This window comes from Phyllostomus hastatus, unplaced genomic scaffold (assembly GCF_019186645.2).
Source record: "Phyllostomus hastatus isolate PE091 unplaced genomic scaffold, TTU_PhHast_1.1 phas_contig_254, whole genome shotgun sequence".
NCBI lineage: Eukaryota > Metazoa > Chordata > Mammalia > Chiroptera > Phyllostomidae > Phyllostomus > Phyllostomus hastatus.
Window position 1 is genome coordinate 22,427,708 of NW_025333810.1, and position 13,746 is coordinate 22,441,453.

Sequence of the window (13,746 nt, forward strand, 5' to 3'; positions counted from 1 at the left end):
TTTGCTGTGTTCCTCCATAGATCAGCTAGCTGTTTCACCCATGTGCAGGGGGAAGTGGGCTCCACTCCCACCTACCTTGCTGCCATTTTCCTCAATAATTAATTTTAAAATATTTTTTAAGTGTCCCAGAGGAAGAAGCAGTGATATCTGCTCAAGGAAGTTCATTAGGAAAGTCTCCAAAAGAAGGGGTTCTGTCTGAGTTGAGTTTTGAAGGATGAGTAGGAGTCTTCTAGGGCACAGGGACTTTTCGTGGTAGAGGAAACTGTATGGGTAAAGATCTTGAGACTTAGCTTGTTTGAAGGATTTCCAGTCTTTTTTACTGCAGGCAGCTATGGAGTCAAGGGCAGGTTAGAGATTTAAGGCCAGTGCTTCACCTGAGTTCCTGTAACCGTTGGGCATGCTGATAAAATGGAGTGAGTTGTTCATTGATTACTCAGAGAATATGAACTCAAGGGTGCTCAAAGTGGGAGTTTCCACGATGCTTTGCCAAATGTTAAGGTCAAAGGTCACCTGCAGTTTGAGCACAGATGATCTTTCTACTGGCTGCGGCTCCAGCCACACCCTCTCTCCTACTATATAAACATCCAGTCTCATTGAATATCCACTGGGTGGGAAGGGAAATTCCTCACACCCAGGCCTGCTAAGAAGAGCACACACTGCTGCAAGGAAAACTCAGAGGACAGAATCTCAGGAGGAAAGTGGCCATGGACCTGATCCCAAGCTTTTCCACAGAAACCTGGGTTCTCCTGGCTACCAGCCTGGTGCTCATCTACTTGTGAGTAAACTGTCCAGGTTCATGTTCTCTGTAATCTTGGACTTGGGGAGCTCCCCAGGCCCCCCTTTTCCTTCTGTTTTAAAGATCCAATAGTCAATAAAGGGAAAGTTGCTTAAATTTGGAAGGATACAAACACCAAATGGGTCATTATTGATCTGACCCTGATCTTTTGAGAAGTAATATCCCATCTGCCTCCACCTCCCAATTTCTGTAGCCCACATGCTTTGGTGACATTATTTACTCCTAGGGTAATTTTCTGAATGACTGCCAGGCTGGCTAGACCTAGACTAATTAACCAGAATTCAGCAGAGGTAGATTAAAAATAATGGGCTTCTGGGCCCTGGCTGGTGTAGCTCAGTGGATTGAGTGTGGGCTGTGAATGGGGGGCTGGACACTGCCCCCTTCTCTTCACACTAGCTCTTCCCTTTATTCAGTGTCTCTTCCCTGACACTCTCCTCCTAAGACTCAGTTCCATCACCCTATAGTAGGCAGAACTATTGAAGTATTCCCCTTCATGAGACTAGAGCAGAAGAATCTTGCAGAAATCTTGACATTGTATTCTTTTATTTCACCTTCATCTCTTAGTCTTTGCAGGGAGTTAGCATCATTAAAGAAATTTATTTTCCTCCTGACATGAAATCTGCTAATAGCCTGTAAAGGCAAAAACCCACAAGCCAATTTGTACTTAAATATTTTTTCCAGTAAGTTGCAGTAGAAAAGGATAAACCAGATCATCTATCAGAGGAATTCCTTTCAAGAGTGAGATTCTTGGCATCACAGAGCAGGTTGGGACAGGAGGTATTTTGGACATGTGGGTAGGAAGGGCCCCCTCCACGTCCTGTGCGACTTGTATCTAAATTTCCCTTTCATGAAGAGTAGGAGTCATGATGACTTGAATATAGAAAATATAAATATTATTTTAATTCTTCGAAAGAAATGTTATAAATACTGGGTATCATGGAAACATATTTTCTGTCTGATGACATTTTAGAATTAATTGATAGTGTTTAACTTCATTCTATTCAATATTAGTTTTTTTTACTGAGATAAGACTATTTCTAGCATGTTCTTTCTGTAGAATAAAAGAGGCTGTTGGTCCAGGATTTGTGGCTACAAAGCTGTGTAAGTAACCTCACCCAAGTAGAATGTACAAACACATACATGCATGACATAGATTGTATATATATATATATATATATATATGTGTGTGTGTGTGTGTGTGTATTTAAATATACTTGTCTAACTGGTTATTTTAATCTCACAGTGCAGGTGAGTAAGCAAGATTGTGAGGCAGTGGTGGTAAGACAGGTCTTCTGGAAGAAGTAGAAGGATATTTTTTTCAGAAACCCTGACCTCACTGGGCAGCAGGGTAGGCATCTCTTCTGCTTGAACCTGGGGATAGGGACCCATCTAAGTCACACCATGTGGTCTGTGTGGCAGTGGGCCTGTCACTAGATGCTGTCACCACTCGATAAAGAAATTTGGTGCCTTAGGAGACACTGGTACAGCTGTGAGTCAGTTGCTGTAGACAGACCATGCCCTCTTATAGCCATGCAATGTAAATGCAACAGAAATGACTGGCTTTACCAAAAGCAGCATTACTCTACCAAAAAGGGGGAAGCTGGAAAAAAGCCATGGAATTCACCCAGGTCATCCTCTGCCTTGCTATGGAGCATGTGAGTTTAGATACCAGACCAGGTCCCTGGGAGGATCAACATTGCTGACACATTCACTCAAGTGCTTGGCCTCACTTGAGAGTTCATGGAACATGATGAAGTTCAGAAGCAGAAATGGTTTTAATTGATTTGCCATGGTTGTCATGGGAAAGGAAGAACTGGGGTGGGACTATCCAAGGGTCTTGACAGTCAATGCACACAACTTCACCAGGTTTCTGGAGGAAGGATGCACACACCCACGTGGGCCTGGCTCAGGTGCCTCTGCCATCCTTGGGCATGAGTCCTTTTATGCATTATTTTACTTTTTTTTCATCACTTATTATAAGATCATTAATATTGCACAGAATGTTAGAAACCTATACTTTCTTAAAGGCCAACCTCCAAAGAAGAAGAGACAAAGTTGTAATTCAGCTTTCTGAAACATATTTTATGTTGTTTAGCACATTTTTTTTTTTTGCAATAAACAGGAAGGTGCAGAAGTCTGGCAGGCCCCTTTTAGCGGAACGTGCTGGTAGAGCATGCAGAACAGTTGTTATACAGAGCCTCCTTGTCAGCCATACTTTTCTAATTTGCCTCTGTGGGGTGAGTCTTGTAGGCCCAGCAACTTCACCCTTAAAATGGTTGTCAGCAGCCTCTTTCTTCAGCCTCTCCTTGCCTTCCAGTCTTCCATCTCTCAGTGATGCTGGAGTGGGAAGGCTTGCAAGGATTCAGAACCCCCAGCTGTGAAACACCACACATAACACAGGAAAGATGAGTCACAAGCAGGCTTACCGTGGGAAGCAGCAGCCTTACTGGGACTTTGAGATAGTTGACACACAGAAGCAGTAAACAAACTGCTTTCTGACTGTCCTCCTTGAGAAAATGAGAGAGCCTGGCACTGGGCTTAGCAGGTGAGGATCACAGGCTGGAAGACCAGATACCTCGAGGGGAAGAATGGCCTGGAAATGCATCTTTACTCATTGGTACCTTTATACCATTTCATTCAGGAAGCACATGGGTCCATCACCCTTCTCTAGAGCTCAAGTCCATCACATTGCCTCACAACAGAGACTTGGGTGTAGCTCACAGGCACTCACGTTTCTACAAGACCAGTGGAAGCTTTGAACACAGTTTTCATTCTGTGGGTAAGATCACTGTAGCTATTATAAGGCCTTCCTATGGTGATACATGAGTATTTAAGAAAAAGCCAAATCTTAAAACAGAGTCATGGCATAGAGGGAAGTAAAGCTTAAAAGTCACTGAGCAAACTGTAAGAACACTGTCTCGATAGGCTCACAGTAACTCTCTGCTATTGAGTGAGTACAGTTAAGCAAATCTCATCATTGGAGCAGAATTTATTTTGTGTGTGTACATAGAATACAATCTCAACGTCATTGAAGAGTCAGTTTACTAAAGAAATGACTGAATTTTTTAGAAATATTCCAACCTGAACCTCTCAGGGGCACTCACATTTGGGAACATTTAACTAGTACTCACTCATATTGGGTCTGTGAAACTTCAGCTGCTTTTTTTATAATCATCATTAGCTTTTGTGCATCTCACAGTGGAAGTGGGAAAGGAGGTGACAAGTTAATGTAGTTTTGCTGTTGGAATTGTTGTTACTATTGATTGCCTACATGTTCATTCCCTAGCTTGACTGGTCCAGCTCTGCACCTGTTCCATTAACCCCATAACATGGTTTTCTCCTTCACTTTAAAGATATGGGACCCACACACATGGAATTTTTTAAGAAGCTGGGAATTCCTGGGCCGACACCCCTTCCCTTTGTGGGAACTGTTCTGGGCTATCGTAGGGTGAGTGTTGTTTGAACTTCCTGTTTTGCTTCTCATGGTTACAAATCACAGCTGAGTTCCATAGCAAAAGGGCTGTCCTCAAGGGAAAGTTCTCAGGTTTCACACTTTCCAGAAAGGGCATCTTAGGTGCCACCCAGCACAGCACCAGGTTTACCCAGGGCTCTACACCAGCTGTTTGGAGCCTCAGGTTTTGCCTTGGTTGTGCAGCAGATCCCTCTGGCTGATTCAGAACATCACTTAATATTGCAACACTTGTGCATCCAGAGGAGAATTTTCCTTCTGCCAGGTGCAGGCTCCCGGGAAGACATAATCGTACTGAGTATTAGGAGAAAAGCATGAAGGGGGTGCCTGGTAGTGCCTCATGAAATTGACTATGCTAGAGTCAGACTTTCCTGTTCATGGAATATGCTCTGGGTAGCCTTTTTTTCCTTCTTCCTCCTGGACAGCTGTGAAACTTCAGTGTATGAGGCAGCCCAAGTATTCACCATTGGGTAATTTGCACATAAATCCTTGAATTCTCTCAAGAATGGCTAAATCCCTGCTGATATTTTCATGGTTCTAACTCACCCTTTGGTTCTCATGACATCTTTGTGGGACTTGAAAGATGGAACAAGAGCTTTCTGCTTTACTTCTCTGCCACCAAAGAAGGTAGCTTATGACTGAGTCTGAGGGGGAGTGGGTATAACTGATATAAAATGGTGTTTGTTTCTTCACCCTCTAAAGGAGTTGTGTGGGTTTTTTTTTTTAAACAAAAGCCCAGTTACTTATAGAAAGTCATTAGAAAGAAGATGATTTGACAAAGTTATTAAAATGTTTTAGTTTATCTGAATGGGATGAACACAGTGACACATGGCCTATGAATTTCGGTAAGACCTTTGTGATTGATTCAGTCCTGATGCTTTGCTCGGGGCCCGACCCTTGGACAGAAAGCAAGAGCTCTCATTCCTTAGGCCAGCAGGCAGAGCCTGTGTGCAGGCTGCTCTGTGCCTCAGATTTTCTTTCCTGCAAGGGAAAGGCTCGTTTCTCAGATTCTAATTCTCTCAGCTGTGGTCTCACTGCCTCTCTTAGTCTAGAACTTCCCATAGTTTTTGCCTCTGATAAGGCGATATTTTTCTTTCTACTATTCCCAGTCAATTCCTTACAGATACACCCCAGGACCCACATTTCTTGAACTTCTTTTGTATAAAGTATCCAATATCATAACTGAAACTTAGCAATAGGAAGACATGTTCTTTTTTAATTACAGAATTTAATACTCAAAGAAAGCATTTTAATTTGTTGTGTCCTCATGCTGTGCTAGCATTTCTCCATCTTCTCCATGTTGATCTAGAAAACTAGAAAGCAAGTACTTTCTCATTCATTCACTCACTTACTTTCTCACTCAACACACATGCCTCAGGCTTATGTAAATCTATTAGACCACAAGAGGTCACTGGTGATAAACTTCCTCATTCTGCTAGAAGTCAGAAAGGTCAGGTGAGAGAAATGAAAAGATGCTTAACCAGGAGATCAAAGAGTGTGCAGGCCACTCTTACTCTCCCTCAGCTTCAGTCCTGGAGTCTGTGGAGGTAATAATTCCTGGGGTTATGGGGTTTTAGAGACAATACATGCACAACAAAACCCTTCTGAAAGACAGGAGTTACTTAGTATCAAACACAAAGGTAAATCGAGTATCAACACTACTTGGAGAAAATTCAAGAGTAATTTTAAATTCTCCACTGCAAATATCTCCTCTATTTCCTCTCTGTTCCCTAAGAAACCGCTGAATAAGAGCTTCCTTCTATCAGCCAGTGAAACACAGAAATGCAGTCCATCTGAGTTCATGGGATTCGAGTCATTTTGGTCCCAGTGAAAGGTAGAAGTCAGTACATTCAGATTAATAATCTGATTTTATTTCTCCTTGCAGGGTTTTGTGGAATTTGACCAGAAATGTTTTAAGAAGTATGGAAGAATGTGGGGGTGAGTACTGGGGAAACTCCCGGTGGATATACTTGCTGTTAGGATGAGGGCCCCATGGTGTGGAGGACAGTCTCAGCCCAGAGCCTCTCGGGATGAAGCATCTATGGTAAAGGTTTTGGAGGCTTGTCCTACCAGGGATCCCAGATGTCACCAGGTGTCCAGGTCTGCATTCTGAATTCATCTGGGGAGTTGCAGGTTGTCATTACTCTCCAGACTTCGATGGCATAGGGACTCCTGTCATCACCTTCTGTCCAGTCTCCTCATGCCCCACTTCTCCAATTTTCCTTCCTTAGGTGTTCTTTCATTGGGTGAAATGCATTATTTCAGACCCTTCTAATATAGGCTCATAAATGCCTATTACAACTCCTTCCCACATGATTGACTATTAATTAAAAGCCCAAATCCTTCATTTTAAATTTGGACTTGTTATATCATTGGAAAAAGGCTGTGGCTATAGGCAAACAGAAAGGGAAACCGTATCTACTCAGCTTTTTAAAATTTCTCTATAAATAACAAAGTTTGGGTTTTTAAAACAAATTAATGCAACCCTTCTCAATAGAGGTTTGGTTTATACAAGTATTGCTATATGTACTCTGCTCTACTAACTTGGAAGAGATGTGGGATATTTCTAAACCACACTGCTCCCTGGTGGGCTGATGGACTTGAGGATTTTGTAAAGTGGCCTCAGGCAGTCGCAGGGGCTGTTGCTGTTAGGAGCTGCTGGAGGGGTGGTGGGCACAGCAGGAGAGGGCTTGTCCTGCTGCTGGCAGATGTAACCTGCTTGGAGCCTGGGGCCAGTTATGACCCACATGTAGAATAAATATAAGTAATGAAAGGAAAATATTTGTAAATGAATTATACATGCTCCTCTGTGTTTTTTATTCTCTTCGTTGTTTGTTTTAAATATCTCTAAACTGGATTCTACCAAGGGCTTCTCTTTAGCAATTAAAATATTTCCTTTAAGCAATTGTAAACTAGTAATCAAATTTTAGAAAAAGAGCATAGAAATCATATTTCTGCTATATCTTTTTGAGCATTCCAAGTCTTTTTTATTTGCAGACTCATTTTTACATATTTGTGATCAGTATGTCTACATTTTTCATCTAATATTCTGTCATTTGCATTTTTTATGTTTTTTTTATTTTTATGTTTTTTTATTATATCCTTTTTTATTTTTATTGTATTTTTCCACTACCAAAAGTGTTCTTTTAAGTGACTGAGTGGGTAGGCTTTCCTCATTATTTTTATGTTCTCAGATCATTTACTTGCCTTTATCTATTTACTAACTTAACTTCCTTTTTGATATGAAATATTTTAAGCATACAAAAAATGATAAGAATGGTATACGAAACACTGAGGTACATGACCTAGGTTTAAATGTTCTCATGCTATTTCCAATGATGATCACAGGAGTATGGGTTATGTCACATCAGAATGAAAGTCTGGACTTCCAGACGTGGCTCCAGCTGCAGAAGCCGCCTTGTTAAACTGAATGAGCTCTGCTTTCCCGACACAGGTTCTATGACGGCCGACAGCCTGTGTTGGGTATCACTGACCCAGACCTGATCAAAGCGGTGCTCGTGAAGGAATGCTATTCTGTCTTCACAAACCGGCGGGTAGGTGCCCATTTTTGTTTACATTAATTTTTATTTATTTAATTTTTAATTTTAAATATTGAAATAATAACAGATTAATTGGAAGTTACAAACAAAAGTCCAAGAATGTCCCATACCTTTTATTTTGTTTCCCCAGCCAGTAATATCTTTTACTGGTATAACTACAGTACAATATCAAAGCAGGAAATTGACATTGACACTATATTTACAGAGCTTATTTAGATTTCATCAGTTTTATGTGCACTCATTTGTGTGTGTTGCTTATAAAAATTTATCATATATGTATATTTGTGTAACTATTATCACAATCAGTATACAGAATTGTTCCATCACCGTAAGTCTCCCTCTTTTTATTCTTTTATGTTTATAATGTATAGCTTGTCTTTTCCTTTTATCAGGGTCTTTAGCAGAGCAAATATATTTTTACTATTGATGAAGCCAATTTATCCACTTTTAATAAGTTGTACCTTTTTAAAAAACATTTTATTAAAGGCAATCTTGGCTGGAGGTCCAGCTTTTCATGACTTTGAATATTCCTTGCCTATCCCTTTCCAATCCCTTGTTGCCTGCAAAATTTCTTTTGAGAAATCAGCTGACAGCCTTACGGGAACTCCTCTGTAAATAGCTATTGCTTTTCTCTTGTTGCTTTTAAGATTCTCTCTTTATCTTTAACTTTTGGCATTTTAATTATGATGTGTCTTGCTGTAGACTTGTTTGCATCCATCTTGTTAGGGACGCTGTGCTTCCTGGACTTGCATGTCTATTTCCTTCACCAAATTAGGGAAGATTTCTTTCATTTGTTTTTCACTTCCATTGTTTTTAGATTTCCAGTTCCCTGCTCTTTATCTTCTCCTTCTGGCACCCCTAAGATGCGAATGTTGGTTTGCTTTAAGTGGTCCCAGAGGCTGCTTACACTCATTTTTTCGGATTCTTTTTTCTTCTTCTTGTTCTGCTTGGCTGTTTTTTTGTTTCCTTGTGTTTCATATCATCATTTTAATTCTTAGCTTCAACCACTCTACTGATGATTCCCTGTAAATTGTTGATTTCCATTAGTATATACTTCATTTCTGCCTGGCTCTTTTTTAACTGTTGAAATACTCACTGAGTTCTTTTAGCGTCCTTTCAACTAGTGTTTTGAATTCTGCATCCGATAGATTGGTCATCTCCACTTTGTTTAGTTCTTTTTCTGGTGATTTGGCCTGTTCTTTCACTTGGGACACGTCTCTTTGTCTCCTCATTTGGCAGCCTCCCTATGTTTGTTTCTGTGTATTAGGAAGAGCTTCTACAACTCCCTGTCTTGGTAGCATGGGCTGTAGGTCCAGTGGCCCTGACTCCCCTATCACCCAAGCTGGGTACTTGAGGCATGCCATTCATGTGGGCTGAGTACACCCTCCCCTTGTAGTTGAGCCTTGATTGCTGTTGGCAGGTCACTGGTAGGAATGTACCCAGGCCAGTCAGCTGCAAGGACTGGCTGTGACCACTGACCACCAACCTCTGCCCTCTGTAGAAGATTAGCTGTGCAGGGACAGGGTGGTGGTGCCCAAGGTTGTCTGTAGCTGTCTACTGAGTGTGCAGGCTCTCGGGTTTCCAGGGTGGTGCAGGGCAGGATCAGCCCCTACCTGTGTTCCACCTGGGGCCACATGTGAGCTACAAAGTAATCTGCAGCTGGCTGCTACTTGTGCTGGGCTTGAAGGTTCCCAGGCAAAGCCAAACTGTGATCCAAAGCTGGCAGCTGCCAGTGCTGGGCCTGGGCCACTTAGCCAGAGGTAGGGGGCTGGGGTCTGGCCCATAAGTTGGGTGGGGTGGAGCCTCAGGTAAATGCCAAGGCAGGGCAAACAGTGTAAGCCAAGTTGATAGAGCCTCATGTATGTTTCTCATCTGCTGAAGCTGTGGCTCTGTAAGGGGAGGGCTCAGAAAATGCACAATGGCCTTACCCTGCCTTTCTATCTGGTAGAGAGCTGTCCCCCAGCTCTCTCCCTGACACTTCAGTTCCTCTCCATATGCTACTGTTGCATTTCAAGCTGTTACCCCAGTGGTTCTAGAGCTCAGAGGAAGTGCATCTGTGTAAGTTCAGCAGGGGCCCTTTAAATACAACTGCCAGGGAGTCCGGTAGTGTTTGTTTGTTTGTTTGTTTGTTTGTTTGTTTGTTTTTTACTGACTCCAATCCCACTGATTTTTACAGCCAGAAGTTATGGGGGCTTATCTTCCTGGCACTTGTACCCTGGGCTGGGGGGTCTACTGTGGGGCTGGGACCCTTTGCTCCCAAGATATCCCCCTTGAATTCTTATCCACCACACGTGGGTGTGGGACTCACTCATTCCAGGTGTCTGTGTTTCCTACCCTTCTGGATTGATGTGGTTTCTTTAGTCTCACAGTTTTTGTATTTCCATTCAACTTGAATTCTGAGGGTTCTGAGAAATCATTGGTCTGTAATTTAGTTGTAATTTTGATGTGGTTGTGTGAGGAGGCCAGCCATGTTTACCTATGCCTCCATCTTCAGGTTGTGCCTTTAGTCCCAATTCTGAAAACTCTTCATTAGAACAAAAGATTTCCTTCTATTTCCCTAAATGTTATATAGGTTTATGTTTTACACTTAAATCTATAATCCATTTTGTTCCGATATTTGTATGAGGTGTGAAATGTAGGTCAAGGTTCTTTATTTCCTGAATGGATGTCTGCAAACTTATTTGCTGCAGCACCATTTGTGAAAAGGCTATCCTTCCTCCTCAAACAGCTTTTGAACTATTTCAAAAATTAATTGGGTCTAAACGTGTGCAGGTATTTCTCATTCTCTTCTGTTCACTGATCTGTGTATCTGTCCTCCAGCAGTACCACACAAACTTGATTACCTTAGCTACGTGGTCATTCTTAACATCTAGAATGACTCCTTCCACTTTTTTCAGAATTGTTTTAGCTATTCTATATCTTTTACCTCTCCATACAAATTTAGAATAAGCTTACCTATGTTACAAAAAAATGTTGAGATTTTGATAAGAATTGAAAACAATCATATAGATCAATTTGGAGAAAATCTATAATCGTTACAAGGTCAAGTCTTTCAATCCAAAAGCACAGTATATCTCCACATTTATTAGGCTTCCTTCTGTTCCTTTCACCAATATTTTGTAGTTCTCAGCATAGAAATCCTATACACATTTTGTTAAATTTTTACTTAAAGTATTTTATTTTCTTTGGAGTGATAATAAATGGTATTGTATTTTCAAATACTCATTCTTATTCCATAAAAATGTGGTTGAATTTTGTTTGTTGATCATGTATTCTACAACCTTACTGGGCTCATTTATTAGTTCTAGAGTTTTCTTTCAATATTCCTTAGGATGTTTCACATTGACAATTATGTCACCTGAAAACAGAGATGCTTTATTTTTTCCTTTTCATTCCAGTATGCCTTTTACTTCTTTTTGTCTTCCTGCATTACCTAGAACTTCCAGTATGATGTTATATAATAGTGGTGTGAGTGAACATTTTGGTTCCTAATCTTAGGGAAAAGTATTCAGGTTTTTGTCACTTTTAGTTGATATATTTATTCACAACAAATAAAATGTATATACTTAAGGTATGCAATGCGATATTTTGATATATGCATACTTTGTAAAATGATTACCACAAATGAATTAACATATCCATCAGTGTATGGTAAGAACACTTAACATCTATTGTCTCAGCGAATTTCAAGTATACAATACAATATTATCAATTAAAGTCACCATGTTGTACATTAGCTCTCCAGAACTTACTTATCTTATAACTGAGTTTGTAGCCTTTGATCAGTATCTTTCTTCCACACTCCCAGGTTCTTATAGCCATCATTCTGTCCTGTTTCACTTGTGCTGACTTTTTTTTAATTCCATGTACAAATGAGATCACGCAGTATATGTCCCTCTCTGCCTGATGTAATTCACTTAGAATTTTGTTCTCCAGGTTCATGTGTGTTATTGCAAATGGAAGGATTTGTTTCCTTGATTCTTCATGAACTGGTGGCCTTCATTAGTGTCTGTGTATTTGAAGAAGTCATCAATTCTTCCAATCTTTATGAAATAATTTAAATAAGGAAAGAATTTTACTTGTGGCTTGGGACATACTAGAGTGTTCTTTGGCCCTCAGTACTAATGTGACTCCAGAACAGGAGAGTATGGTTGGCTCAGGCAGTTGGAATTCACAACATCATCAACTGCATGATCCTGGGCAGCATGAACTATTGAGGTTCCACCATAGCTGCAAGGGCTGTTAGGGCCTTCAACAGCATCAACAGGGCCACTGGCCAAAAACTCAGTCAAGCAGAAATAGTGGCCAAAGTTGCTGGTATGAGACACTCATTAGTGGGGACTAACTGCAGGCGTATGCTCAATGGTAAGGGCCAGGACCAGTGGCAGGAACCAGGGCCAACTGTGGGCATAGAATTTGCTTAGAGTGTTTGGGCCATTAGTGTGCATTGACATGTGGCATGAACAGGCTGCAGGCACATGCACTGCAGTGACTGGAGTTGAGGCAGGCAATGAGCAGGTGTGTAGCTGCAAGGGTTAGCTGTGGGCAAACGTGGTTTAGTCCACTGACAGGAGTCAGAGCTAACATCAGGTCTCTGAACAACTGCAGGTATTATACACATGCACAGCCACATACACCAGGGCTGGCTGCAGGAGTGGATCCCATGACTTGGGATGGTAGCACAACCTGGGGCAGCTCTAGTGTGTGTGAAGGGTGGTAAGGCAGGACTCAGGCTGCTATAATCAGCAAATGTGAAAACCTGTGGAGCTATCAGCACCAACATTGGCAGGGTGTTCACAGTGGCTGTGCTGGCTATTGGTTTCCCCAGCAGCAAAGTCTGTTGGGTCTTCTCCAGAGCACGACATGGAAAGATTCTTGAGTTAACTACTGAACTCTCCTAGACCTATTTTTGTTTGTGGTTAGATGTCTAATTGTTCTTTGTTGGGCAACAGACATTGGAGTCTCTAACTCTGCCATCTTGCTGATGTTACTCCAGGTTTTCATTATTAAATGCGATGTTAGTTGTACATTTTTTGTTTATGCTCTTTATCAAGTTGAGAAAGTTTCACTCTATTCCTAGTTGGTAAGTTTTTATCATGAATATGTACTGGAGATTTTTTTTAAACAAAATACAGTGTTAAAAGTGAGAAGAAAGTCTCAAGCAGGTTGGCTTGGTAGGCCAGTCCCAAACTGAGAAATAGAATGACCTCTTTCTTTTTCCTTCTATCCCTGGTGGGAAAATGTAAAAGAAAAGGATTTCCCTGTAATTGTATCTTTTTTAAGTAATAGCAAATAGATTCCTAATATTTTCAGTATTAACTACATTTTTTAATCACCATGTTAAGACATCTTTTTTCAAGTTGTTCATGCTAAAGATACAAGTAAAGAAATGGTCTGAGGCAACATACAGTTTACCAAGGCTGTTCGGATATCAGTCAAGGATCCCTTTCTATCCTGCACAGCCCTGCAGGAGGTACTAGGTCTTATTCCTATCTGTTCCCTTGGAATAGCAGTTTCCCAAACACATGGGTCATTTGCCTTGAAAAATCTATTGGAATAAATATTGGAAAACACATCAGTTGGCTTGATATCTCCTCCACCTTCACAGGATGCCAGACATTTGGGATAAGTATTTATTGAGTATCTAGCATAAGGCCTGATACTAAGTAGACAGTCCCTAAATATTTGTTGAATAATTGATGCCCATTTAATGAATTTTCTATAATCATAGAGACCTCTAAAACATATGTAAAGGAAAATGTCTTTTGATTTCAATTCCAGGCCGTTGGTCCAGTGGGATTTATGAAAAGTGCCATCTCTTTGGCTGAGGATGAAAACTGGAAGAGAATAAGAACATTGCTGTCTCCAACCTTCACTAGTGGAAAGCTCAAGGAGGTAAGCCTGTAAGAGGACATTTAATT

General features: G+C 41.0%; 1 protein-coding gene across 1 annotated transcript in view; it reads left to right on the forward strand.

Moving 5' to 3' along the window:
- Nucleotides 1-609: 609 nt before the first annotated feature.
- LOC123818117 (cytochrome P450 3A12-like) overlaps nucleotides 610-13,746 on the forward strand; it is a 36,901-nt gene continuing 23,764 nt past the window's right edge. The window contains 6 exon segments of the mRNA XM_045838054.1: nucleotides 610-775; nucleotides 4,150-4,168; nucleotides 4,170-4,244; nucleotides 6,151-6,203; nucleotides 7,720-7,819; nucleotides 13,607-13,720. Of these exon segments, the coding sequence (XP_045694010.1) occupies nucleotides 705-775; nucleotides 4,150-4,168; nucleotides 4,170-4,244; nucleotides 6,151-6,203; nucleotides 7,720-7,819; nucleotides 13,607-13,720 (432 nt within the window). The 5' untranslated portion in view covers nucleotides 610-704.